This window comes from Egretta garzetta, unplaced genomic scaffold, assembly GCF_000687185.1.
Source record: "Egretta garzetta isolate BGI_Z169 unplaced genomic scaffold, ASM68718v1 scaffold333, whole genome shotgun sequence".
In the NCBI taxonomy this organism is placed as follows: Eukaryota; Metazoa; Chordata; class Aves; order Pelecaniformes; family Ardeidae; genus Egretta; species Egretta garzetta.
In genome coordinates this window covers 2254814-2281042 of record NW_009259179.1, presented here as the reverse complement: position 1 = coordinate 2281042, position 26229 = coordinate 2254814, and the positions used below count along the sequence as shown (strand labels likewise).

The window sequence follows — 26229 nt, the reverse complement described above, 5'->3', positions numbered from 1 at the left end:
CCCAGGCAATGGAATAAGGCTCTGGCATTTACTGGTTCCTATGGCACTTGTAACAACAGCAGATTAAAGAAATCAGTTTTATTTAGAGAAGGGACTTGTCTTAAAACTTTTGACCAAGTTCTTTTAAACCACAGTGGATAACGCACCGCAGTGCACAGTGCACTCCTGCACTGGCAGGGGCTCCCGCTGCCCTCATTAGCAAAGTTTTATCCTTTGCAAAATGCAGGTTTGCTCCCCCTTCTCCAGCGGTCACTGCCAGGAGCACAGCTTCTCCCCCCGCCTCCCTCCTGACCCCCAGTTGGGGACCTGCCCTCCTGCACCCGACCCCAGCAGCAGCCCTGCAGCGAGCACGACCACAGCTGGGGAAAAGCAACACCAGAAAAACACATTTTCAGCTCCACTCTACAATTTAAATGAAGGAGAAGGAGGTGGGCAGGCAGCCCCCAGCTGCTGCTCTGTGTGCGGCTGCAGGTCCCTGGCTCAGATCACCAGCATTGGTGATGTTACTGCAGTCCTCCATGCTGGCATGGGACTATCGGTGAACAACACCGTGTCAGCCTGTGATATCATAAAAATATCCTAGCTGAGGCTGCAGTGAGTTTCTTTTGATGGCCCAGCACCCGGGGTGCCATTAGCCTCTTGGCTAGAGTACATAGAAGTCGTTGTTGTTCGACAGGTCGCTGTAGTGGCAGAGGGCGAGAGCGGGAGCCTGTGCCGGCGGGGGCTCGGGTCGACTTCTGCCCTGAACCTCCTGCACCACGGGCCTGCACGAGCCCGGCTTGCAGAGATGGGTGTCCCACCTGGGCTCAGCCACAGCCCGATGCTTGCGCTTGAGTCTGCCGCCATTGCAATAGGTCCCACAACACCAGCAGGTCAAGAAGTGCTTGGCTCGGTGTTTGGCCTTGGACTCAGCAGCCAGGGCTGTCCCTCCGGGAGCAAGAGTCCCTGCTGCGGTGCCCCGTGGGTCGGGCTGCCCTTTCAACTGGCTCCTCCTCCTCTGGACAGGGTCCAGGCTGATGTCTGACTGGGAGGAGCAGCTCTCATTCCAGCTGGTGCCGGCGCTCAGGCTGCGCAGCGGCAGGGCGAGCCGCAGTGCCTTCCCGAACTGGGAGCCGGAGCGCTTGGACTTCTCCCCCTTCCAGGTGACGAAGGAGACAGACTCCTTTAGCTGGAGGATGCTGGGGTGGGTGCACTGCAGCGGCCTGTACTCCACCACGATGAGCTTGGTGGCGATGGCGTTCTGGCACATGATGCCCAGCTTGAACTCCAGCAGGCTGATGCTCTTCTCTGTCAAGTAATCGGGACTCAGGACCACGATCATCCTGCGGCTCCTCTGGATGAAGTCAAACACGGCTTCAGTGGTATCTAAGAGTGCAAGGGCAGAGGAATTGGGGTGCACAAGGGGGAGGGAGCAGGGAGAGAAAAGCTGAAGGAAGCTGCTTGGTGGCATACCTGCACAGATCCCCCCTTCCCACAGAGGGAAACCTGGCACAAGCCCAGTGACTTTTGACTTGCCCACGCTCCTGCTGGCAGGGACTGCAGGAACAATAGCAGGATTTGTGCTTTGCAGTGGGTTTTGGGGAAGGCTGAAGTGGTAAATGAGATGGCAGGATTAGCCAGGACCATACTCTGACTCCTGCACTGCACGGCATCACTCTGGCCCAGGGAAGTGCAGGTGTTTGATAAAAGGCAGATCTTGTTCAGGAGCCACCTGCCCACAGCTCTGGAAGCCCTTTGCATGGGGGGGACAAAATGAAGCAATCACGTCATCGTGCCACAGCTTGCACTGCCAAGGCTAAGACCCACCTACCTCCCTCTCATGCTCTCTCATCTAGAAATGGAAGCCTCCAAACTTAGAAAGCAAAAGTGCCAGCCTTAAACCTCTTCATCAGTTCCCCTAGCCGTGATTGGGGGGTGGGGTGGGGTGCGGTGTGAAAATAGTGTCCTTCAAAACATTTCTTGGATTAATTGCAATTTGTAAAGCTCAGCAAGATGCTTAACTGGAATGGTGCCAGGCAAGGGCAGCATCTCTTTTATTATGAATGTTGAAAAGCAGCAAACCTGAAGGATGTCCTTGGACTTCTATCTATGGCTTGGGATGCAGTAGGCATTTTGAAGGTGTCATAGCTAATGAGTGAGTAGTGGAAAGGATGCGAATTAATAGGGCTGTGGCACTTAGCAAATTAACTCAGGCTGATTAACAGAACTGTAAAAACTTAAAAAAAACCCCACCCACTTACTGAGTGCTGGTGTCTGAGATGGGGGGGGGGACCTGAGGACAAGGTGGTGTTCAGGCAGGACAGGGATCATTGCAGTAAGAGCTCTTGCACACTCAGAAAGAAAAACCTCCCTGTAGGAATGCCTTGCAGAGAGCTGTTCTGGGGAGAAGAGCTACCTGCTACTCCCATTGCCATTCACACTGCTAAAGCCTTGATTCCTCAGGCTGGAGACCCCCCTCCCTCCCTGCCAGTGGAACGCTGGTCTTTTATATAAATAAAAATACCGCTCCATCCTTGCAATGGCAATACCTCTTATTCTTCCAGCACTTGGCTGTTCCCTTATCTCACAGCAGAAGGTGCACCGTGTTGCACCTGAATGCATCTTATTTCAATATTGTACAGAGCAATACTTTTTTTTTTTTTCCCAGAGATATATAACTAGCTGTAAAACTCATTTGTCACTAGATCATTTGGGGACCAAGAATTTGGGATAGGAAAAATGATTGAACAATAATATCCTAATGGATATAGTAAGGCACTGTTTGGTTCTTTAACTTAATACTGGAATTTAAATCAAACTTTTGGAGTATTTTTTCTTATATACAAGGTTTGCGGGGATTTCCTCCTCCCCCTCGACAGACACAGGAAAACACTGATTCATTGAAACCAAAAGTAGATGATAAAGTCAGTTCTGTCAGAATTGTCCTGTAATGCTGTGAAACGTTCTTACCACCCTATTTCAAAGGCACAAAGAATTGGCAGCAATCTTCCAATTTACTGAGTCCAGACCTCATTCAAACCTTTCTATAACTGATTGAGATCTATTTTGAAATCAGCCAAGCTTCAGCATTTTGTGAAAGAAAAAGCTCCTTTGCTGGTTTGAAAGGTCTGTCTTTTTGAAACTGGAATCACAGAATCACAGTGAAAGGTAGGCAGGAGCAGCCCCCGGGAGGTCACCCGTTCCACCCGCCTGCTCAAAAAGCACAGGTTCAATTAACATGAATGATTCCAACACTGCTGAAATGAAATGTTTTGATTGAGCTGACAGTGATAATTTTCTTTTATCAGTTTTGAATTTGCAATGCTTTTTGAGGCTCGACATTTTTTTTTGGCAGGTAAGAAGCTCGAATTCCCAAAGAGATTTTATTTCTGAGAATGCAATGTTTTTAGACTGGACTGACCAGGATACCTTGGGATGTTCAGTTTACAATGTAATTCCAGCTCATGAAAAATCCTGGGTGGCCACTTCTCAGCATGCAAGCAGGATGGTCCCTCCCAGTGACACCAACAGCACAGGATGGGACAGGCAGCAATAACGCTGCAGGGGTCTGGGTACCAACAGAGTGGGGAATTTGATACTCTTGGATATCTGCTAAAAACTTCCATCTTTACCTCATGGTTACTGCATATTTTTGTTGGTTTACTTGTGCCTCCCCTAATGCACCCCAGAGATGTAACAGAGGATTGTAAGAGCCACACATTTGTCCCAGCCCAATAAAATCTGGGGGGCTCATAGATCCCATACCCCATAGACCCCCCCCGATCCATAGATTGTCACACGTATTTGTTTTGCTAGGGATCTGGAAGCGCTAGGCTCCCTCTCAACTTACCTGCTAGTGTGCAAACAAGGGAAGCCAAGAAAGTGGCTTGGATGAGAAAATATGAAGCTGGATGAATCTTTTCTACCTAACTACATGGAAGGTGATGGGCAAAGCAGCCTAAGAGTGAGTTTGATTTCTGTGGTTGGGGCAGATATCCAAGATTTCTGTTCAACATTCTGGCTTGGTCTCTCAAGCAAAGGGATGGTGTTTCCTTCCTATCTTTCTATCTTGTGAGCCCTGAGTGAGCACTCTTTGGGTCTGAGACTTCCTGTGTGTGCATGTTCACTGCTGGGTGACACCTGAACGCTGCGTGGCACGAGGTTTCTGCTTGCATGGCCCTGGTAGCAGTGGTGGTGCCTCAGGATCTCTGCAGGCCCACCATGAGACAGCCAGGAAAACGCACCCCTCTACAGAGGTGTCCCCAAATGATCTTGATGCTTGGACTACACACAGCCTTTTGCAGACGTAATGGGAAGGAAAAATGATACTTATGAGAAATGCACGAGGACTGAAATGCAAAAGTGAAAATGTTTTATTGAAAAACAAAATAAAATAATACTGACACTTCACAGACCAAATATCACAACAGCAAAAACATACAAAAAAGAGAAGGGAAAACTCTGGAATAACTGTACAACGTCAAATGGCACAGGGTTGGGGAAGATATTTTTTCCAATTTGTGCCACTCTGTTTCCCCATGAAATAACAAAGAGGAACTTTGTATGAGCTGCATATTGATAAATGTTAGGTTAGAGCACAGAAACTCAAATAAATCAACTGAACTAGACAGATGCTGTGACAGAATCCCATAATGGAAACCACACATGGCATAGGATGAAATGGCAGGCGTATTTGAGGTGCTTTGCAGATCTGCATTACGGCTGGGACGGGGGTTTACCCCTGGCCTGACAGCTCCCTGTATAGCCAGAGGTAAAACTCCCAGGGGCGCGGAGCCTGCTCCAGCGCTATTCCTTCCACGCTGCTCCCTCCAGGGATTTAACTTCCTAAAATAATCAGACTAGAACATCAGCAGAAGTTCTCCTGGTACCTCAGCCAAAAGTGAGATGTGATATGGTGAGGTCTGGGATGTTAACTGAATTTATTTGTATTTTTGAGTCAATTTTTTAAAAATTAAATTGGAATCTAACACAGTTCTGCTTTGGCCTCAGGGCCTTCCCGTCTGCCTGCAGATCTGGCAACTGATCACAGAGATGCTGAAAACACACAAAAAAAGGGTGAAGCTGGGCAAAATGACATGGTTGCAATGGCTTCACAAAGCTGAGCATGGTTTTGGATGCTATCTCATACAAATGAGGCTTTCTGGAGCGTGGGAAGCAGCTCTGCCCCTCCACAGACAGCCACAGTAGAAAAGCTCATAACAGCAAAGCTTTTAAGCACCTCTGAGCAGATAAGGAGCTCCACTGCCTTCAGTGAAGCTGACTGCAATTTTACCTGCTTAAAGCAAAGCTTACCTGGGGGGACAGGGGAGAGGATGAAGAGGAAGGTGAGAAAAAAGCTCTATCTGCTTCACATTTGTACAGTACCTGCCCAAGGGCATGGGTGGCTGTGGCTCCCCACTGCCCTGGAATAACATTATTAATCATAAGATACTAAGAGCAAGGGGCTTTGCTGAGGCCAGGATTCAGTCCCACACCTTTAAGGCTGGGCTGTTCACCAGGACACCCTCGAAGCTCCCTGCTCAGCTGGGTGAGTAGTGCATAGACTCCAAATTGTAATGCTTTTTTAATGCCATTATGAATGGCTGTGCTTCACCCACTGGGCACCAACAGAATGAAAGCATGAGTCAGAGGTGACTCAGGAACAACCATTATCGACAAAAAATAAGCACGCACTTAGTGAGCGTAATACTGAATTCCACAATTAAGTAGGCACGCCCTTGCATTGGGAGCTACAGGAAGATGGAGACACCCCCAGAGCTTGTAGTTTTATGTGAAAACATTGCAAATAACAGTACCAGTCAATGCCAGAGTCCTGCTGTACTTTGGTCTGTCCTACAAGGGAAGGGACACTCCCCTCTTCAGCCTGCAAAGCTGGTCTGCTAGGGCTGAACTCACCAGCTCCTCTCCTATGCCTGCTGCCTCCCATTGAAGCAAGGATTGGTACTCAGTGGTTTTTTGTATTTCCATTTTGTGCAAAGGTTGCAGAAGCTGAGACACATCCTCTCTTCTGCAGCTCTGGGCTGGAAACAAGATGGGTGGAGACCTGCTTTGTAAAGCCAAGGTTAGTTTAAACCTGAGCCCTGAATTATGAACGGTGATATTGTTCATACTCAGGTGGAGAACACTGAGTCTTCATAGAATCATAGGACAATTTGGGTTGGAAGAGACCTTTGAAGGCCATCTAGTCCAATCCCCCTGCAGTGAGCAGGGACATCTTCAACTGCATCAGGTTGCTCAGAGCCCCGACCAACCTGACCCTGAATGCTTCCAGGGATGGGGCATCTACCACCTCTCTGGGCAATCCGTGCCAGTGTTTCACCACCCTCATTGTAAAAAATGTCTTCCTTATATCCAGTCTAAATCTACCCTCTTTTAGTTTAAAGCCATTACCCCTTGTCCTGTCACAACAGGCCCTACTAAACAGTTTGTCCCCATCTTTCTTATAGGCCCCCTTTAAGTACTGAAAGGCCACAGTCAGGTCTCCCTGAAGCCTTCTCTTCTCCAGGCTGAACAATCCCAAATCTCTCAGTCTTTCTCATAGTCTTACCCAGCTGGACAGAGCTAGTAGTTTTTAATAAGTTCAATTAAGTTTGTAGGGTCTCCTGGGGAACTGGACATGTGTCCAGTGTCATTCCAGAGGCCTCGGCAGCACCTTGCATGATGCTTTCCCCCAGCCAGCAGCACAGACAGTAGGTGGGTTCAGTAGTAAATTGGGGTTCCTTGTAGTGCTTGTGAAGTCCCTGAGTTTACTCCACAGAGAAGCACCTCTCAGACATGCTCTGTGGCCTGTACTAGTGAGATATTTCCCCTGGATTACAAGCATTATGGTCCTGAAGGATCTAGGGTACTTGGGAGACTGCAGTCCCAGACGCTGACCACTTATTAGTAGAAATGCTACAATACAAGTATCACCTAGCAGAGCACTTTTTTTTTGTTGTTGTTGTTAAATGCTTTTATAGCAGCCATTTCACATTGCCGAACTATCTGAAAGCACCTGCTCCTACAGAAACGTGGGGAGCAAAGATGAGGAGCCTCAAGAGTCTACACTCCCCCCACTGAAGCAGAAATCTGTGATCCCATGGTGATCAGGACTATACAGCTGGGACATGTATGAAAGGCTCGATACAGGAGCCATCTTTCAACCTGTCCCCCAGCCTCTGTAACAGGACCAATGATCAGGCAGGAACGAAGCTGCTTAGGATAGGAAAGGAGCTCTGTCCTAGATGCTAAAGAATGTCACGTAGGAACTGGAATTAGGAGTACTGGCCAATACAAATACCATGCTATCACAAGGTGCTGGCTGCATCCCACCTGGATAGTGCAAATTTAGACCTTGAGCCCAGGGCTTGTGCAGTTGATGACAAGGACATGCATTTGCAGAGAGGCAGTGTATGTATCTTTGGTCTCTCTACCACCAGGGCAGTAGAAAAGCTGCAGGGAGGCACAACTGGTCCTCTGAAATGCCTGGGACACAGTCTTTCATGGCAAAAGCCCTGAGTTCCTTCCCACTCCCTGGCCTAACTTGTGGATTTTTGGGGCTTGTTTTGTCTTGTTTTCTGATGGAATCAAACATCTTTCAGGGATACGCATGAGCCCATCAAGGCTCAAACTCCTGTTAATTTTTTTCACTGGCATTTCCACCTGCAGCTGTTTCCAGAACCTGCCCTTTGGGAACTTTGATTTCTCGCCTTTCCATTTAATGACAGTCAAGGCCGCCCTGGCCTTCTTCAGCTCCTTCACTTTGCTCTTCTTGATGGCTTTGTACTGCACTAGAATGACTTTGATGTTGCCCTTGGAGGCCATATTCTCTAGACCAGCCTTGAGCTCCAGCAGGGCCTGTGTCCCCTGCAAGACGTAGTTGGGGCTCAGGACAACAAGTAGACGTTGGCTTTTCTGGATGAAGATCAGGGTTTCGTCTGTGACAACTGGGAGAAAGAAACATTGAGGTGGTTAGTGATGGCCAAGAACATGCTGCTGAGCTGCTAGTGTGACACCAGGGGTCTGTTGAAGGGGACACTAAAATCCCTTGGTGGCCCTCTCTGGAGTCTATATTGGTGCTTCCCAACCCTGCAAGTGATTCCAGGTAGGGCCTCCTACACCATGGCTGGTACCCACTGCCCCATACAGTGGCATCTTCTACTCCCAGCCCCAGGCTGCCTGCAGATGTGTTTCCTCCTCCCATTGCTACACAGAGATGCCTGAGGTAGCTACATCTAAAAGGCACTGTACTACATGGCAGTGACACCACCCAGTGCTATGAGGAAGCCATGTGGCCAAGAGGGCTGCTCTGGTAGGCTCAGGCTTAGCTTCCTTCAAGTAAGAGTAGAAAAAGAGGCTCTCTGGAGCAAAACAGGAAAATTGCCAGTTGGACAACACAGGACCTCAAGGAAAAAAAGACTCTGCCTGAAGAGGCATCAGGAAGCCCAAATGCCTACGCTTACATCCTCCTCTGGCAGATGTCCAGAATGACTCTGGCTAATCCCTTTACTCCTTTTGTCTTGGTTTCCCCACACCAAACACCCACAGTAAGTATCTACACCCTCCCTGAGTGTTCTCATGGGTTAATTTGCTTTGGAAATATTACCATCCTAACTCCTGTTACTCATCCAGCTGTTCCCATTGCTGTCACTGATGAGAGCAGATTTGAGTGTTTCTAGAAGTGACAAATAAACTGTTCTGAGGACTTTTAATAAAGCGTCCCAAAAGTGACACCCTTCGAGCAAGGGACTTGTCATGGCAACCGCAGATCCTCTTTGATTTTCTAACATCTGCAGGTAGACTGTCCTTAGGCACCCTTCTGTAATTAAGGTGAGGCTTGCTTGTAAGTGTGAATCCTGGTGCTTGCACTCTCTGCTGCAGGACCTCCCACACTTCATTGACAAGGTAATGCTCTTGAGTGGTCAGAAAATACAATGGAGAAAAAAATAACGCTGATGGGCAACTTCATTTAGCTGTCAAGCACGTTTGATTAGTTCCTGTCAGCAAACTTGCAGGATAATCCATCTCCCACTGTTTCTTCGACAAGGGCAACATAACTCCCTACTTGTCACACAGATGCACACTCTGGAGGCATGACACCAGCTGCCAAAAGCTATTTCCTGGCCTGCCGTGCTTCCCCAAGAAGGAGATTAGTCAAATCCCAGCTACGAAGCACTGGGGAAACCCCAGCAGTGTTGCAAACGGCAGTGCAATGACAAGCCAGCCCAGCAGTGCCCTGGGGGGCTGGCGCTGGATTGAGGCTGGCAGGGACTGCCACGGGGAGTGCTGCGGGCATGAGGGTGAAGGGCAGGGAGCCCAGGAGAGCTGCATTGGGAGGAAAATGAGACCCTCCAAAGGGAAAAGAGAAGGATGTCAAGAAGCGGCAGAGGGAACATGAGGGAGATGTACATCTTGAGGAACAACTGGCGAGAACAGCTCAGAGCAAATCTGCTCCAAGCCTGGCACTAGCATCAAGCAAATAGAGCCTGAAGGGTGCCCTGCCATGTCATCCAGGCTCTCTCTAGAAGGAACAGCATCAGGATTGCAACTGTCTCCCTGTCCCCTGAGGCACATATATTTATTTGCCCTCAAACTTAGAGGTGCTGTGTCCCGCCAATGATCTAGGAGATAAAGATAAAAGATCCAAGACTGATTCTGCTCCCTCTGTCACACAACTGGGCTGGGACTCCAGGAGTCCCTCCTGTTCTATCCAAAAGGGGCCCCAGTGGACTTTATCAGCACAGGTTCTGCCATCAGTGGAGTCCTGACCCAAAGCCCACGAATTCCAAAGTGGGACAGTCTGCACCGGCAAAACTTCAGGCTTTGAACTTGTAGTAGGCATGAGGGATCACATGGCCAACTGAGCCTCCAGGACACTGAAAACTGAGAGCGTTGGCTAGATTTGTGCCTTTTCTGTGGCACCTGTGTGACTGTATCTCTATCTGGAGAGTTTCACAAATTTCCATTCTTGGTGATTCCCTGCACCCCTCCAGCAGACACTGCGTCCAGAACCTTGTATGATTTAGCTTGAAACAGTAAAAAAAAAAAAAAAAATCTACATCTTAATGAAGAGATGAGTCTCACTACTTGCAACAAAGTATTCTTAATCACAGCAACTTAATTGTATGACATGTTAGACACAGACTCTCTAATTAACGAGGGTGAGTAGGAGGCCTTCTGGGAGGGCACGTTATCTTCTTACTGATGTTGGCACAGTGGTCTCCACACCTCCTTGAAGCTGACACTCCTGGTTTTTACAGGCACTCACCATTACCCTCTGTGAGCTACCAGTCCAGTCCAGCATCACACTCCCTCTGCCTCTTTTCTTTCTAGCCTTGACTTTATCCCCCTTTTTTAAGGCAGCTCAGAGGGTTTGCATGAAGGTCAGCGGTCCGGTTCCCTCATGTTGATAGATCAATCACTCCTGCACATCACTCCTGGGGAGAGCAACTGAAACAACCAACAACCACCACTTGCCCACCGCAGCCTTTTTGGTGGCCTGCAGCATCTGCGACATTGTCGCGTGAAGCAAAAACATTAACGATCTCTTGTTGGTATCTTCTAGTGGAGATAGGGAAAAAGCACCCAAAGGGTAAAGTTAATCTGGGTAGGCCAGTTCCTATCAATTATCAGTACCTCAAAGAACAATAAAGAGAGGATGCGCATGGAGCACAGCCCCCTATGAAATACTCACTTCCCCCAGGGAGGCTGTCTCTGTCGAAGATACACAGCTTGTACCCAAACTCGTTCTCCAAGACTCCCCGCAGTGTAAGCAGCACAAATTCCTCCTCCTCCGCGTTGCGTGCGTAGGACACATACACATCGTACTCCTTCCCATCTGAGCATTGGGAGCGCAGAGAAACACAAACGGCAGAAGAGACACTTGTGATACTGCACATGCTGAGCCTTTGACTTGCTTCACGGGAAAAGCAGGTATGAAGGCTTGCTTTGAGCCCAGGCACCACAGGTTGAGACACATCGATTTCCATAGTTACAAGACAGCAGCGCTGCCTCTTTGACTACCTAGCCTGAATGTGCACGTACCCAGGCACTGCTGGGTTGCTGAAGGCATGAGACTGCAACAAGATGACCAACCCATTCTGTCCAGGGCCCTTTTGTCTTTTGACATCTCTGACATCGCTTCCTCTCATTGCTGTCTATCCACATGAGCAGTCCCACCAGACAGAGACTTGCACCCTGCCTACACCCTCTGAGAGCTGCTGCACCCCTTGGCAGGTTCACACCACAAGCTGCAAGGGCTCAGATACCCTCCTCATCCTACAGAGGAAGAAATCTCAGCTCAGAGTCCCAAGACGTGAACTCCCAGTAGCACAGGGAAGCTGTGAAAGAACTGAGGACAGAAGGGTGATTTCCAGATCCATCCTTTTGGATGCCTTCCCACATTTTAAAACAAATCATCCTGGATTCGTGAATACTTACAGAGTCACCAAAGAAACCAGGGACTTACTGAAACTTGGCGACTTATCTTAACCATCTAGATCAGATGAAACAGTTAGCCATCGGCAGGGTAGTCCCCCAGGGAGCCTGATATGTCCATGCTTCACCTCTGCAGAGAATAGAGAAGACTTCTCTCTTCTTTCCCCTGACCCAAGCCTGACTCCTCTTGCTCTAAAATGACCCACACAACTGAATGCAGATATACAAATGGAAGGTCAAAATGTCATTATATTGTGAAGAGGGTTTAAAATAGCTTGTATAAAAATTCCTGTATGAAAACTAAGGGTCTAGCCTCTAGCAGGAGAAAATAAATGTAAATATTTTAACCCCTTACCTAGAATGGTTTCATCTGTTCCAAAATGAGCCCGATAGAAGAGGACCATTTCAAGCCAATAAACGTGATAGATGACTATCAGCACCACAACGAGCAGGATGGTTGCCCCCAGTCCACAGGCCAGCTCCACGGTGTACTTTGGTGCTACAACTGGGTTCAAAAAGAAAGAGGGGGGGTCTGGTTTACAGAACAAGTTGGGCCTTCAGCTAAGCAAGTACAAGTTTGCGTCACACGCAGCCAAACACCACCAGCCAAGAGCCAAGCTGGCCCTTCAGCGGAAGGTGGCCAAGCCAAGGCTTTTCTGGCAGGACACGTACTGGCTGGCTACCCTGGAGCCCCCATTCTGGGTTACTAGGTCTGGCTGGGCTGGCAGAGCAAGTCAAGCCACAGGCTGGACTTCTGTCTCTGAGCAAGACCCTAGGAGCAGCCAGATGGTAGAATGACCTGTTGATGGAAATCACCTGCACAGTCCAAAGCCAGCTCTTGAGCGTGACCTTCTCAGCAGCATATGCAAACTCTTGGGGCAACACAACAGCACTTACTTCTAGGGGAGCAAGCCAAAGCTCACCTCCAGCAAAATAAAGGCTACGGCCATCATTTTCCCTCCCTAACAAATACATACAGTTCTTGTGGCTTGTTCCAGACTAACAGCAAGGATATAACTAGTCATGGCCTGACCATTTTCTACCAGGAAAGAAGAATCAGAGTTCATTACAGAAAAGCTGAAATGCTTGCAAACAAATAGGACAACCTGTGGACATCAAGGCAGAACATCACAGGCCTCCCTCCAACTCATACAGTGTCTGTGACACCACTGCTGCTTCTTTGTATTAAGGACAGAAAATAACTCTTCTAACTGTATCCCTGGGCAACTCCGGGTTTATGGCGATTCAGATGGCAGCTGACATGTACACTGGCAAACTGCATGATAAAAGAACAGCAGTGAGTGGAAGCATCATCAAATTCCAAGGTTTAATGTTTTATTAGAAACTGAACTACAAAAAAGAAAATTGAAGGAATTTAACAACTTTCATCAGATGATGAGCAGCAGTAAGTACATGAGAGGGAGAGGGAAATAATCCAGAAAAAGCAGGAAACATATATAACCTAATGTAATGAAAGGGTTGGAGCCAACATATATAGCTACTTGCTAAAAACTGGAAGACAAATGTTGAGGGGTTAGGTTCTGGCATGCTTGATGTTCCTGTGTGCAGCAGGATGGTCTGCAGTGAGCCTCGCTTGGGGTTGTTCTGCCAGCAGCTGTCAGGGACAGTTCTTGGATTTTGCTGTGGAACAGGGCAGAAAGGAGGGGTGGTGAGTAACCAGGTCTGCTCAGAGCAAACCCACTCAACTGCCCAGTAGCAGATGGGGGAGGAAGAGACAAGCTAGTACAGATCAGTCCACCAGAAAACAGCATTTAGGCACTTCTGTATAGAGGAAGAATCTGAAGATTTTAGATTTTCTTCTGCTACATGTCCAAACATTATCATCCCAGAAAAATTACATATGTAGGATGAACACACCAGCAGATGGTGTCAGCCTTTCTCAGTTGTGTGTTTGGTCTATTGTTCCTTCCTAATGATCCAGAAAAGGTTTGTCTGAAAGGAATGGGACTAAAAAGGAAGGAGGATGAGTACCAAGAAGGAAGAGAAAGATCTCTTGCAGTAAAGACCTCTGTGACCCTTCCCATGCTAATAGGGAAGAGTGGGGGGAAGGTGGTGTCCAGCATGAGCTACACAAGGCAGGGCAGCATCCCTTATGGGAGAGGGGAGTTCCGACCTACAGCAAGCAGGTATTGAAGCTCTAGATTAAGTTGATAAGGCAGCAGAAATATCCACCTTGATCTGGAAGCCTCACATACCTACAGTGAAGGCTCTATTCTTATTACTGAGAGGTGGGTCTGGGAAACAGGAACAAAATCTTTGATGAAAGAAAGATGTAAGAGAAAACCTACACTGAACAGAGCTGGATCCGCCCATATCATCTACACTGAGATGGCTGTATCTAGACTGGAGCATCATCACAGCAAGAAGTAAGACCACAGAGTGTTGTGGTTAGACTGTCTCACCCCCTGAGCAATGCCAACGAGTGCAGTCTGCCTTCTGGAGGATGCCAACCGGTAGCTGTTGTGTCATGCAAAACCCTCACACAATCAAGTAACCTGAAATCATTTCAAGCAGCCTTTCCCCTCAGGTCTGCTTCAGTTGTGGTACATGGATGGGATGAGAACAACAGGTCCATCCATGCCTCTCTCTCCCCAGGCACTTGACCATGGCAGGGTATATGTGACACGCGTCCTTCAATCCCTGCCTCCGAGAAGTGGTGCAGTACGGCAGAAATAATACAGCCGTGCATACAGAACAGCGTGTGCTGGGGAGAAAGGCCTTATGGAATTATTTGTTCCCCTACTGTTTTGCAGGGCAAGGCTCAAGGCAGGCCCGACCGCCCTCTCTGAGCATGCCTCATTTCACACCCCAGCTCTGCAAGTATTTTACCTTTCATGTGCACGATGGCCTGACTATGGTCCTCGCCTTTGGCATTTCTGGCATAGCAAGTATAATTCCGTTTCAAGTCCTCTGGTGTGGCTTTTGCAACTGTTAGAGTCCTTATGACAGTTTTGTCTTCAAAATCTCTAGTAATTTCACTGTAAGGGAAAAACTAGAGCATTACATATGTGAAACTGCAGAAGTTCTTAGTGACAAATACTCCTTTCCCTGATACAATTCAACCCTTTCTTTAAAAAAAAAAAAAAAAAAAAACCACCTAAACTGATCTTTATAAATCAATACACACTTCAGATTTTAATACAGCTGCAGCTGTTCTTTATCCGATTTTCCTTAATATTTATTTTGCCACTTGTAATTTTCTCATTGCAGCTGTGTCACGTTGCATTTTACAGCTAAAGGAAGCAACAAGATCTCATGAGCTCAGGATTCAGAGCCCACATGACATTCCCTGTGCAATCCTGGATGAGTCACTTTGTCTCCCTCTGCCTGAATTGATCAACTACAGAATGAAATAGTATTTCCTCTTGCCTTTCCTCTTCTACGTAGGTGTGCAAACTGACCGGGGCAGTAACTGCCTTCCACATGTAATTCAGCACCCAGCAAACAGGACTCTAAACCTCATTTGAGTTCTTCATGTAACTGAATCTCTATTCCTCCTAATTAATTCTATGTATAATACTACATTTTCATTTTCAGCTTCTGTTTTTTGAAACATTTTTATCACTTACACTGTTTGGGAACATTCCTCTAAATAAAACTGTGTCTGCTCCTGTTTTAGAAGTCCCACAATAGCACCGGCTGTTGGCATCACTACCAGGACCTGAACAAGTGATGATGTGAAGTGGCAAACAAAGCTCCCTCAAATCGTTCTGTAAGATGAGACAATGTCCAGGTCCGGAGGCCTCCTCCCTGGAGCTTCTGGTGCTCATCACAGCTTGGTGCAGGCACAGGGGTTTCTGATTAACAGGGAACTGGGGGACTCCACACTCCTTTACATGGGAAAACAGGACTGTCGCATGTCTGTACCCACACCCCTCTGCAGGACCCAAGAGAGGGTTAGATACAAATGAAGGTTCACGTTACTGTTTTACCTTTGTGTGACTTTTATCTTGGGGTCCATGATGTCATCTGTGTTTTTCCCATCTATGGTCCACCACACCTCAGTCCGGGAGTCCTTCAGGAAGGTGAAGAAGACCTCACAGGACAGAACAAGGTCATCTCCTAGGAAGAAAGGACCACAGTGAGGTATTGCAAATCAGGAACAGCATCACCCTGACTTTTGTGCTTTCCAGTGATCCTACCAGCCTGAGTTCTGCCTCCCTCCAGGAGGGAATGAGGCCAGCAGCCGCCTTCAGACATCTGGTAACAGTTTAACACCCCAGACATGTTGATTTATGACAGACAAATAAATAGGAAAAAATATCCTGCCTTTGCAAATGTGTTACAAATTCCTTGACTGCACCAAGTGACCCACCCAAAGGGAGATGCTCCATGCCAACCAATTCCTTGGAAAGCCAGGCAGCATTAATCATCCCCACTGCACAGGGGACAGATACCATAAAGCGAAGGATCCAGCTCCACAGAAGTATTCTGGTGTGGGAACACTTGTTCAGGCATTTAACTTCCCCTCAAGATCAGGCTTGGGAGTGTGAATATCTTTGCGATCAGCCTGTAAGTGATTTTATCTTACAGAGTGACTGTGGAACAAGTTTGACCTTCTGAGCCAAAAAAGCTGTCCTTTAAAGTGAAGACTCTGCTGCTAATCATTATCATTGGCACCACATTTATTACAGCAATGTAATGGGGCATGATCCATTCAATACAAGGAATTGCTCCAAAGAGCTACCAGTCTAAACAGATGGGGTTGGGGAAGGGGTGCGGTACCCCGTTATACAGTGCTGTGAGGCCAGCAAAAGGAGAGCTGTCATTAGTTTGGAAGTAATCAGCCAAAAAGGGAGAGGAGATGAGCAAGAAGGCTGAAGCTACTGAGGGGAGGAATGAGGGAGGGTTGGAGCAAACCACAGCCTGGGACACGGCTGACACAAGGTCCTACAGGAATTTCTCTATGCAGCTGAGGGTCCCTGTTTCATCTGCTTCTGCAGCTGCAGTCCTGCATCTCTGTGCCTGAATGTCTATCTATATTTGTGCTTGCAAAAATAAACTCTTAAAGCTGTGCTCTCCTATTCTAGCATCAAGAACTGGCACCTCACGCTGCCTGCCAGGCAAGTCGTGGTAGCTCACGTGCTCTGTGAAGGAAAGCACTGGGGATGCAGTAGAAGGGGAGAGCTTCTGTGCCTGGCTGGGTCTCCCCACCCCAGCAGGCAGGCTGCCAGTGCAGCGACAGCAAGCAGCAAGCCTTGCAATTTACCTGCTTCCAGTTCGTAGACAACTTTCTCATTTGGAGAGATGAATTGTGGTGGCAATGCCTTGTTTGGAGATCCTGCGGGAGAGAACAGAGAGCCCCCCATGGGGACCCAAACTCCATGAGAACCTGGGGTCCTTGCAGCCTTGCTCATGGTCCCCTTGCGCCCTGCTGCCTGTGCCCCAATCTAACTTGCGACACAATCCTGCTGCAGACTTGCATGCAAAGAGAAATCTAATCCTAGTCCCCAAACTCAGGGCCAGACCCAGATTTTGAGGCTCTTCCAAAGTTTAGGTAAGTCCAGATACAAGTTTTTGGGCCTCCCACTTCAGAAGAGCTCCATACCCCTCTCATCTCCCACAAGATGCAACCTGTACCAGTTTCTCTTTATTGCTGCTTCTAAAAAAACAAAATACAAGCATTATTTCCTATCACCAAGTACTTAATTTAGCTCTTAAAGCAGCAGTTGCCATAGGACTCAGCATGTGCTCTACTGTTTATGAGGTTTCTAAGCTCTGTCTACAGTTCCCTGGCAGGTAGGCTGAGCCCTTGTGCCTAGGACAGACCTGTTCAAGCACTGGGCTGGGTAACTGGAGCCCTGCCTGGCCGATTAACAGTCTCAACCTCAGCACATGAGGCTTTGAGATTGCAAGAAGATCGAGGCAAGGTGGCTATAATGGGACAATCTCACTATGCATTCACATGCCAGCAGAGGGTACCCCTGGCCATCTCATGGGCTGTACCTCACCAGCCTAAGCCTGGTCGCCCTCTATGTTGTTTGTGGCATTTGAAATGGTAGCAGGTAGGACCTCCAGTGCAACATGTCCTTGGCAGTCCATGAGGCTGACCCCAGCAAGCTAAAATGCACCAGGTCAGTTGGGTAATGCAGACTGAGCACAACCACAAATGGATCCTGTAACAGACTCTTCTAGCTGTTTTCACCAGTTATTGACCTGCATTTTACACATTTTAAAGTCATTCTTACCCACCACCTTCATGTTTATGGTTCTGGTGAGATTATATGTTCTGCCGTGGTCCTTGAATGTCACAATACAAGTGTAATTCCCTTTATACACACTGCGGACACTGCCGATGACAAGCCTGGGCCCTTGGGGGTATCGCTCATAGAAGCCATCCACCAAGTTGCAGTTCTGGAGTCAGGTAGAAAAACACTTGAGTTTTGGGATTCAAAAGTAAAGATATTGGTTTAAATGCTACTACAAAGGTCTGTTTCTAAATTATGAATATGATACTTGGGCTTGTGATGTAGGTCAGACCTAAAACTTTGAGCATGTTGGAATACAAACTGGTACGTTCACCTTGAAAATGGGGTGATGAAGCAGATGACCCTAATAGTTTTATCCCACCTTAAATACAGACAATTTTATAAAAGAGGGATCTCTGATCCAGAAGTACATTTGCAATCAAGGTGACCACCTTAGCGGAGTGAGGAGTGAAAGTAAAGAGAGAAAGGTAGAAAATGCTGATGTGTTCACAAATGGATACTAGGACTAAAGGACATGTCCCCCGTTGATGTCAGCGTGTCCAACTCTTTCGAGACTAATCAAGCTCCCCTCACTGACTTCATATGAGGATGAGGCCCCAAAATTGGCAACTAGCAAACGAGAATCTGGAGTACAGAAACCTTAATAACTCTTCTCTTTCTGTCAGGCGAGACAGGAAACCTCTGCCAAGTACCAAGCTAGAGATCCCTTTTCAGAAAGGGGTTATGCAGATGACATCTTGTCATAAAAGCCAAAGATGTGCACATTTGCTAAGAGATTATTTCTGAATAGTACATTTCCAAATCAGATACATCCTAATGGGGCAGTTTAAGACAGGGGTCATATACCATTTTTAATGATTTTTATTAGGCATGGGATGACTTGCTGCTGAAAAATTACTTCCATGGGGCATTTGTTTCATTCTGCTAATTGATTGTTGAGACGTGAATTTCAATGAATGGTACAAGTAAAGCATTTCAATTACTGGAGTGAAACTGCTCCTCTCAGACACAAAAGTTTAAGTTTTTCCTGAAGGGTTTTAGAGAGATTTTTTTTTTTAGGGTGGGTTTTTACTTTTTTTTTTTGTTAAATCAGCAGATATATTTGTTTCCAACTTTCTTTATTATTAAATTCACTCGTACAGAACCTTCTATCTGGAAATCCAAAAGCACTTTATAAGCAGTTAGAGAATTCAGTCCCACAACCCTCTGGCTGCACAATCCCCTGAGAATTCTTTTTCTCTCTTGACTAAAGGCATCCACCTAGAGAAAAACACTGAGGTCAAAATTTAATAAAATTGAGCAGTAATTCTGCAGGCAAGAGCCTCAGGATGGCTGGAGACAGCCTAATTATCAGATCAGTATGGAGGGTGGGGTAGGGATGTCTCCATCTTCAGAAAAGAGGTTTGCTGAATTGTGTCAAACAGGGCATCCGTGGTCCTTGCAGAGGCCTGATGTACAACTTCATTTCCTGACCGCAAAGGATTGTCGAAAGGATGCCATTTTCACTAGCAGGTAGTTTGGGGGGGTTCTGGGGGGTTTTTTTGTTGTTGTTGTTTTTTACAGAAGAGGGAATATGAATTTCAGTTTCCCTTACAGGGACAGTGACTGGCTCACACAGTTCAACCGCAGCTGAACTGAGGTTCCTAAATCTCTGCTAGAGTATTCTCCACTTATGCACGCTGGTCAAAAAAGTTTCAATATTAGCTCTCAATTCCTTTCCAAAAGCGGTTTTACCCTTGAACACAATGGAAACAAAGCTCTTAAAATTAGTAAAGCTTCATTAACAGCTTCATCACTGGGGAGACTCTGAAACATAGCTCCATGATTCTCATGCCAACCACCAGTTTTTCAGATACAACACTGCATTCCCCCACTGCCCAAATAAGTCCTTCTTACCAAGTACCACTTGACAGTTGGTGTTACACTAGCAGGGTAAAACCCATCAATATCTGGACATATGATCTTCTCATTGGTCTGCTCCAAGTAGAACATCTCCTCAATGGGTTTTATTGAGTGGCTCACACAAGAGTGTTGGTCTTTCGGAACAACCTCCAAGGGAAATGCAACTTTGCTGCAGTAGGTTGTATTTCTAAGGACAGAGGAGGGTGGGGCCGATTAGGTGAAACTTGTTTACTTCTCCAGCAGTGGAATGAAATAAAAATCACATCTGCAATAACGAGCACCAGAGCACTGATGAGGTATATACAGCCTTAGTTGACTCATTTATAAATGGGAAAGAAAACGCCATCAGAAATGGCCACTCTAGCTCAGAAAAGCCTATAAAAGACGACTAACAAGCAACATCCACTCCCCTGCTGGTAAAGCAGATAATAGGGTCAAAGACACCATGAACAAGAGACAACGTGAGGAAGATCAAAAAGAACTCTTGGTGCTCAGTGCATAGCAGATGCACTGCTCATTTTGTACCACACTTAGAGACACTTTTAATTTCCTAGAAGTCTGAATCTCATGAATCTTTGCCAAATTAGCATGCAGTCAAAACATTACCCCTGCATCTGAAGCTATTTTTACTCTAGACATACAGATCGCTTCTTAATGGTGAGTGCCTGTGGATTTTGCCATGGGCTCAGCAATAATATTTTCACGGACACTTGCAGCTAGCAAGGAGAAGCATGCTCATTAACGTTTGCAAAGCTCCAAGCATTATTACGATGTAAATTGGCTCAGCACTGAGCGGTCTTATAATTGTACCATTCTTCTCCCATTAATGCTTATGTAAATGGTCTTCTCCCTACAGAAAGATCGGGTGCTAAGAGCATCATTTTCCCCCTTCCATGAAAGTCCTTCGATTATGCTGAAGGCATACAGAAGCTGCACCACACAACCTACCTGAGCATGCACGTATAATTCCCAGTGTCATTTTGAAGAGCAGGCCAGAACCAGAGGGTGTCTTTCTCCTTACTGATGTGATTGTCTGGGAGACGAAAATTAATGGGCTCCTCCAGATCCCGGTCCTGCCCAATCCTATACCAGATCAGGGTTAAGCCAGCAGAATGGGCTGTGCTGTAGTTGTACTTCAAGAAGGTCTCGAAAAGTGGGCATTTGATCTTGGCAGGTTCCCCATCATAAATCTGGATCTGCTTCATGGTGTCCACACCCCAGTCATCACAGCGTTCTGCAGCCAGGAATAACAAAGTACCTTAGCTTGCAAGTCTACAGGAAAAACACAGTTCTGCCCACGTTCCCCACAGCCCTTGGTCCTGTCCCCATTAAGATCAGAGGCAAAAAAATGTAGTGTTTTCAGTGGAAGCAAACTGGGCTTTTACAAAATAGAGCAAGAATACAGTGTTCACTTCCATAGCACCTGCAAACCTCTACTTTCATTTGTACACTTCCTACATTTCTTCCAAGCCATTTATCCCCCATCAGGACAGTAAGATAAGATATTCCTACATAACATCAGGCTTCCTAGAGAGCTCCAAGAAAATTCAACCCTAAAAATCGCGTGTGGGAAGATAAATTTGGATGGAAACAATGCTAGAGGTGTGTGTGCATCCATGCACAGTGACAGGGAAGACTGAAACAGAGGCATTGAAATAAGAGGCAAAAAAACCAAAAATGCAAACACCAAGCTTCCCTTAGAGCTATGGGCCATTGCAGCTGCCAGAAGAAGCTGGACTGTGGGTTCCGGGAGTAAGGACCATCTTTCCTGTGACATATTCACACGACGCCTGTGCACACTATGATAACACAAAGACTACAAGCACAGTTGCAACTGTTTATAGTGAAGTTTGGGAAGGGAGGCTGAGGGGCAGAAAAGACAATACGGAGGAGGTAGCAGCAGGTTCTCCTGAGGATCCCCAGGCAGCCCCCAGGTGCAATCCCCAAGCACAGTTCAAGAGGCTCAGTGTGGCTCACAGCAGACTCAGGCTGGCATAGAAACTGGGCAGCATAAGAAAAAGCCATGAAGTGCCTTTTTTTTTTTTTCTTCCTTCAATTTATCCTTGTCATTAGTGAATAGAGGGACTCAGTGCAGGCAAAGCACGGTACCAGGGTGTCAGCAAACCTGAGTGCAACCTGCACTGCCAGTGCCAGCTGAGACACACGGAGAAGCTGCTGTCACTGCATCTCCTCTCCCTCCACGCTGACGAGGCAGAGCATGGCACGACACGCTTCCCAGCGCATCTCTTGTAGCTGCTGGGAGGCATTAGCTAGGACAGCCTGATGTCTGAGAGCCCAAAATGAGTCGAACAGGAGAGGGGTATGCTGCCTGCAGCAGCCCCCAGGAGCGGTGTCTCAGCATATCACAGGCACACCAGAGACGACACTGCAAAGCCTCTCCGGTTTGCAGATATTAGAAGAACTCGGACCGAGAGGAAAAACAGAATACAATATGCTCTTTGAGCCCAATTCTTCTGAACTGACTTCACAGGCCCAAAGCAGGATTTCTGGCATTTTATCTTCCTTAAATAGACAGTGAGATATAGCTTGGCCCCAAATTCATACTTAATTTTAAAAAAAAAAAAAAGCAAAGAGATAAACCTTTGAGAAGACGGGTCCACAGTGCTTAAAGGCAGCTATGCTAACTCCTGTGGCTCAGCAATGGTAGTCACAGTGAGGAGGAATCTGGGCCAGTAAGAGTAGAAGTGTTTTCTGGCGGGTTTACCCATAAATGTAAATGTAAACTGCACTGCTCCTCCTGTGGTATGCCAAACACCCATATGACAGAGTGCTACTTCTGAAGGAAGAGAGCAAATTGGGCTAGGAAGAGGCAGTGAAGCTACCCAGAGCACAAGTATTTGCTAGTAGGAGCCCCAAACCCAAATGGCTGGAGAGTGCCACCACTCATCATCCAAGGAACAAATAGATATTTCTTGCAAAACTGCACAGCATCATCCAGTACAGCTGCTACCACAGCCAGCGCCAAGGCTTGTTTTGAAAGACCAAACCACTATGTTCCCACCATTAGTACCTTAAACTATGGGAAGGTGCACAGTCACCACCATGGTCAAGGCCATCTGGAACCAGTACGCTGCTTTATGCTGGTGGGGTCAAGCTACTGGATTAGGCATGGTGAAGTTTCCATAGAGTGGTAAATGAGACAAATGAGCCTGCCAGAGACTGCCTGCTAATTGCATGATAAAGCACAGACTATTATACAAGGAAGGGGGGCATTTGTTTTTACAAAGAAAGGAGCAGATCTGGGTCTGTAAATCAGAACACCAGGATTCTCTTCCCGGCACCTGACTTTGCTGTCTCCTCTTGGGCTGCATAAAGGCAAATTGTCCTTACTACTTCAAATGGCAAGACTGGAGAGGAAGAAAACTATATAAAACATTACAGTACTGAAATTCTTGGAGTCAAGATCAATGAAATTTGCAATCACGAACAGCTCTTGCATTTTGCAACAGCTCATAAATCAGCAGTGTAAAACTGCTTACCCGTTCTACCTGAATGAGTTATTGAAAATAAATACAGCTATTTTATTTTTCTTCTTCCTTCCTGGATTACTCAAAAGCAATGTATGGGCCTTGTCTTCTTGGCTGGGGAAGAGACAACCGTTATTGTTCTTTACTATAAGAGCTGTACCTGGAGATTTTGTCTCAGAGCTGGCTAATTCACCTGACTTCAGGAACACTGTCACACTGAACAGCTAGTCCTAAGGCTCCCCACATGCGTCGCGTCCTGCCTTGGGGTGCTGCGTGCTCTGAGCTGAGCCCCAAACACAGCACATAACTGTGCCGATACCGCACAGCTACACCACAGACCGCAGGAGCAGCCGTGCAAGCTTGAGATCGCAGGCTGTGCTTGCCACCCTGCTGGCAAGGACTCCTCCTGGCTGCCAGGGCAAAGCCAGCCCAACACGGCTCCGAGGGCTCAGGGAGCAAAGCCACGACCCATCACTCACGGCAGAGGTAGCAGAAACACCACAGGCTGGAGTGAGACCTCCTCCATGCATAAAACACGAGGACAGAAGTTGTGGCACTTTGCACAACTTCCCTCCTCCCTGTGCCATGCTGACAGTACTGCTGTTTCGATTGCTTGGGATGCTTTATGCCCAAGATAGCTGGGCTCTGCCTGACATGGCATGTGCGGGGACTGCAGGGCATCCCTCACACACACCTGTGTGAGCCTATTCCTCCTCGGCTACGATGGCTCTTCTCCCTGTGCCAACAACATCTTTTGCCATGGTGGCACCTTTGCAGCAGATCCCAGCAGATGGGTCCAGCCCAGACAGCCGGCTGCACTCCCTGCACGCGTGTAAAGCAGAGGCAGTGCTTGCATTATTATTGCTATAGTTTAATTTGCATTCAACAGCTCCCTGCAACATTTTGTGATCCTTCCACTATTTTAACCTTTATTGGCTACTCAGAGCCTATTTGCTGCTAACATCACCACGCAGTCACTTGGATGCGAGTCTAAACTGAAGATAGCCTGAAAAAATAGCATAGCTTCACACTGAACCTCACTGGCATAAAACAGCTCCCACTATGAAAAAAAAAAAGTATATATATACAAGCACACAGATATATCTTGACTCCAGGAAAAACATTTGAGGCAGCACTGCAGGAAGAAGATGCAAGGACCCCGTTCTAATTGCGAGAAACAGCACTAACTGCTCCAGTGCTGTGCCTGTTTGCAGCAGCTCACACTCTTTTTCACTGGCTAAGCCTAGGAAGCGAGTTTCTTCTGTCTTGAAATGTCTCCTGCACAAAACAGCTGTTGGAGATAAGAGCAGATCGTGATTAAATCGAGTGGGATCAGCATTCATGTTCTGACCTCCCTGGTTTCCATTTGTTAGTGGAGAGATGGGGGAGCAACTCCATGGTACCTTCCATGCTGCAGCAAATCGGGCACTACACACATAACTGAGGGATACAATAAAATTCTCTAAAAATCCACCATCCCACAAATGCATCTTCCTAGAAATGCCTCTGCAAAACACTTTTGAAAGAAGCCATCTTTTTCTCCTTACTGATGAGGTGTACTGCAGATGCCTCAACTGACCCTTCCTACTGCTGGGTGCTCTGTAATCACACAGCAGGGCAGTCCATGACCTATAATACCTACTTGGGACAGACAACGCAGGAAAAAGGCAAGAAACGGTCCTGCTTCCACAGCCCTGCTTGGGAAAAGGTATGAGGATTATACAGGCTGCAGGGAGGCTGCCTGGTAGAAGGAAACACCCACCTCCAGCATTGGAAGAAAAAGTGCAGGCAGAAAGGTCAGGGTACGGATGCCCACCTTGGTTTCACGTGCAGTGAGGTAAAGATAAGAGCAGGCTGGTGTGCTACTGCTCCTCCCTGATGCACACCTGGAGCTAGGTGAACTGGCAAAGTTAACTCCAAATGTCTTCCCTGCTGGGACCGTATGTTGCAATCTGTGTTCACAGGAGCATCTACTACTGACACAAGGGACAGGAGCCTCTGCTGTTACAGAAATAGCCAAATCTGTCCCGTTTCTGAATCTGGTGCTACAATGCCCTTAAACACCAGGTATTCCAAAACTGACTCCTCAGAAGCCAAAACAAAACTGAAGAAAGTGGCTTCTCCAGATGTAAAGTAGAAAAGGAAAGGAAAGAAAAAAACCCCAAAAGCCAAAAACCAACCTCCCCCCACCCCATTGCTCAGCTGCATAAAGGTGAAAACCAGACATTTCTGGAATCCTTTCCCAACTTTTGACTTATTGCACAGATTTACACCCTTGGGAACAGAGCTCTGAGTACACACACCTGAAACGCTCCCGAGATGCATCTGGAGCACCCATTACAAGCACCCACACAGTCAAAACAGAGATGAAATCGGTGCACTTATTTAGATTTTTCAAAAAGAGACAAACTGCTTAACCCATGGATCAAAAGATAAAAGCCAGAGTAAAGCCACATCAAGAAATGCCGTCCCATTTTCTCCACAGTTTGGCATTTCTATGCAGTGATTTTAAGAATGTCCATTAAAAAAAAAATCTCAAACACCAAAACTCTACCAGCTCCATGCCACCTCCACCCCTTCCCTCCCTGGCCCCCCCTGGGGCTACAAAGGCTTCCCCTAGTTAAAATTCCTATGAAGAAATAATAAAGAACCATTCTTGTGAGAGTCTATCTATCATGCCAGCACAAATTACCCTGCCATTTGCCAAACTGATGCACCCTTCTTAATCGTCTCTAATTTTGGCAGGGGGCCCACCTTGCACACAGACTAGGACCGTGCAAGCCGCAGCAGGACATGAAGCCATCAATGCCGGTGGTTGGACGCCACGGCAGGCCCCCTCTTCCCTGTGCCTTTTTGGCATTCGCATCAGATGGGGCTGCACTATCTCAACAGCTTCCTACTTCCTTCAGCTGCCCCTGATGCATTATCTTAAAGCAAAGCTAATATGAGTCAGCCTTCACCTGGGGAGCACAGCTGGGCCAGCGGTTAGCTTGATGTAAGCAGCAGCATCACTAAGGCAGAAAAAACTGGTCATGCAAAACGATTAAGTGAGATTTAATCATTAGTACCTTAAAAAAAAAATTTTTTTTCCCCACCCTCTTTCAAGCTGACAGCAGCCAGCGAGGAGGAAGCCGAGGAAGCCAGGCTGAATGGAGGAGTAACGCTGTGCGCACAGGAGGCACCAGCTGTGGCCA

At 47.2% G+C, this 26229-nt stretch overlaps 1 protein-coding gene across 4 annotated transcripts in view; it reads right to left on the bottom strand.

Moving 5' to 3' along the window:
• Nucleotides 1-643: 643 nt before the first annotated feature.
• Nucleotides 644-26229, bottom strand: part of LOC104123380 (interleukin 1 receptor accessory protein) — a 32649-nt gene continuing 7063 nt past the window's right edge. The window contains exons 2-10 of one of the 4 annotated variants that reach the window (XM_035891220.1): nucleotides 20496-20781; nucleotides 19542-19734; nucleotides 17625-17790; nucleotides 16646-16717; nucleotides 15369-15498; nucleotides 14266-14414; nucleotides 11771-11920; nucleotides 10673-10816; nucleotides 644-1365 (exon numbers count right to left, since the gene is read on the bottom strand). In XM_035891220.1, the coding sequence (XP_035747113.1) occupies nucleotides 644-1365; nucleotides 10673-10816; nucleotides 11771-11920; nucleotides 14266-14414; nucleotides 15369-15498; nucleotides 16646-16717; nucleotides 17625-17790; nucleotides 19542-19734; nucleotides 20496-20781 (2012 nt within the window). The other 3 variants (XM_009635621.2, XM_035891221.1, XM_035891222.1) reach the window with 3 other exon arrangements.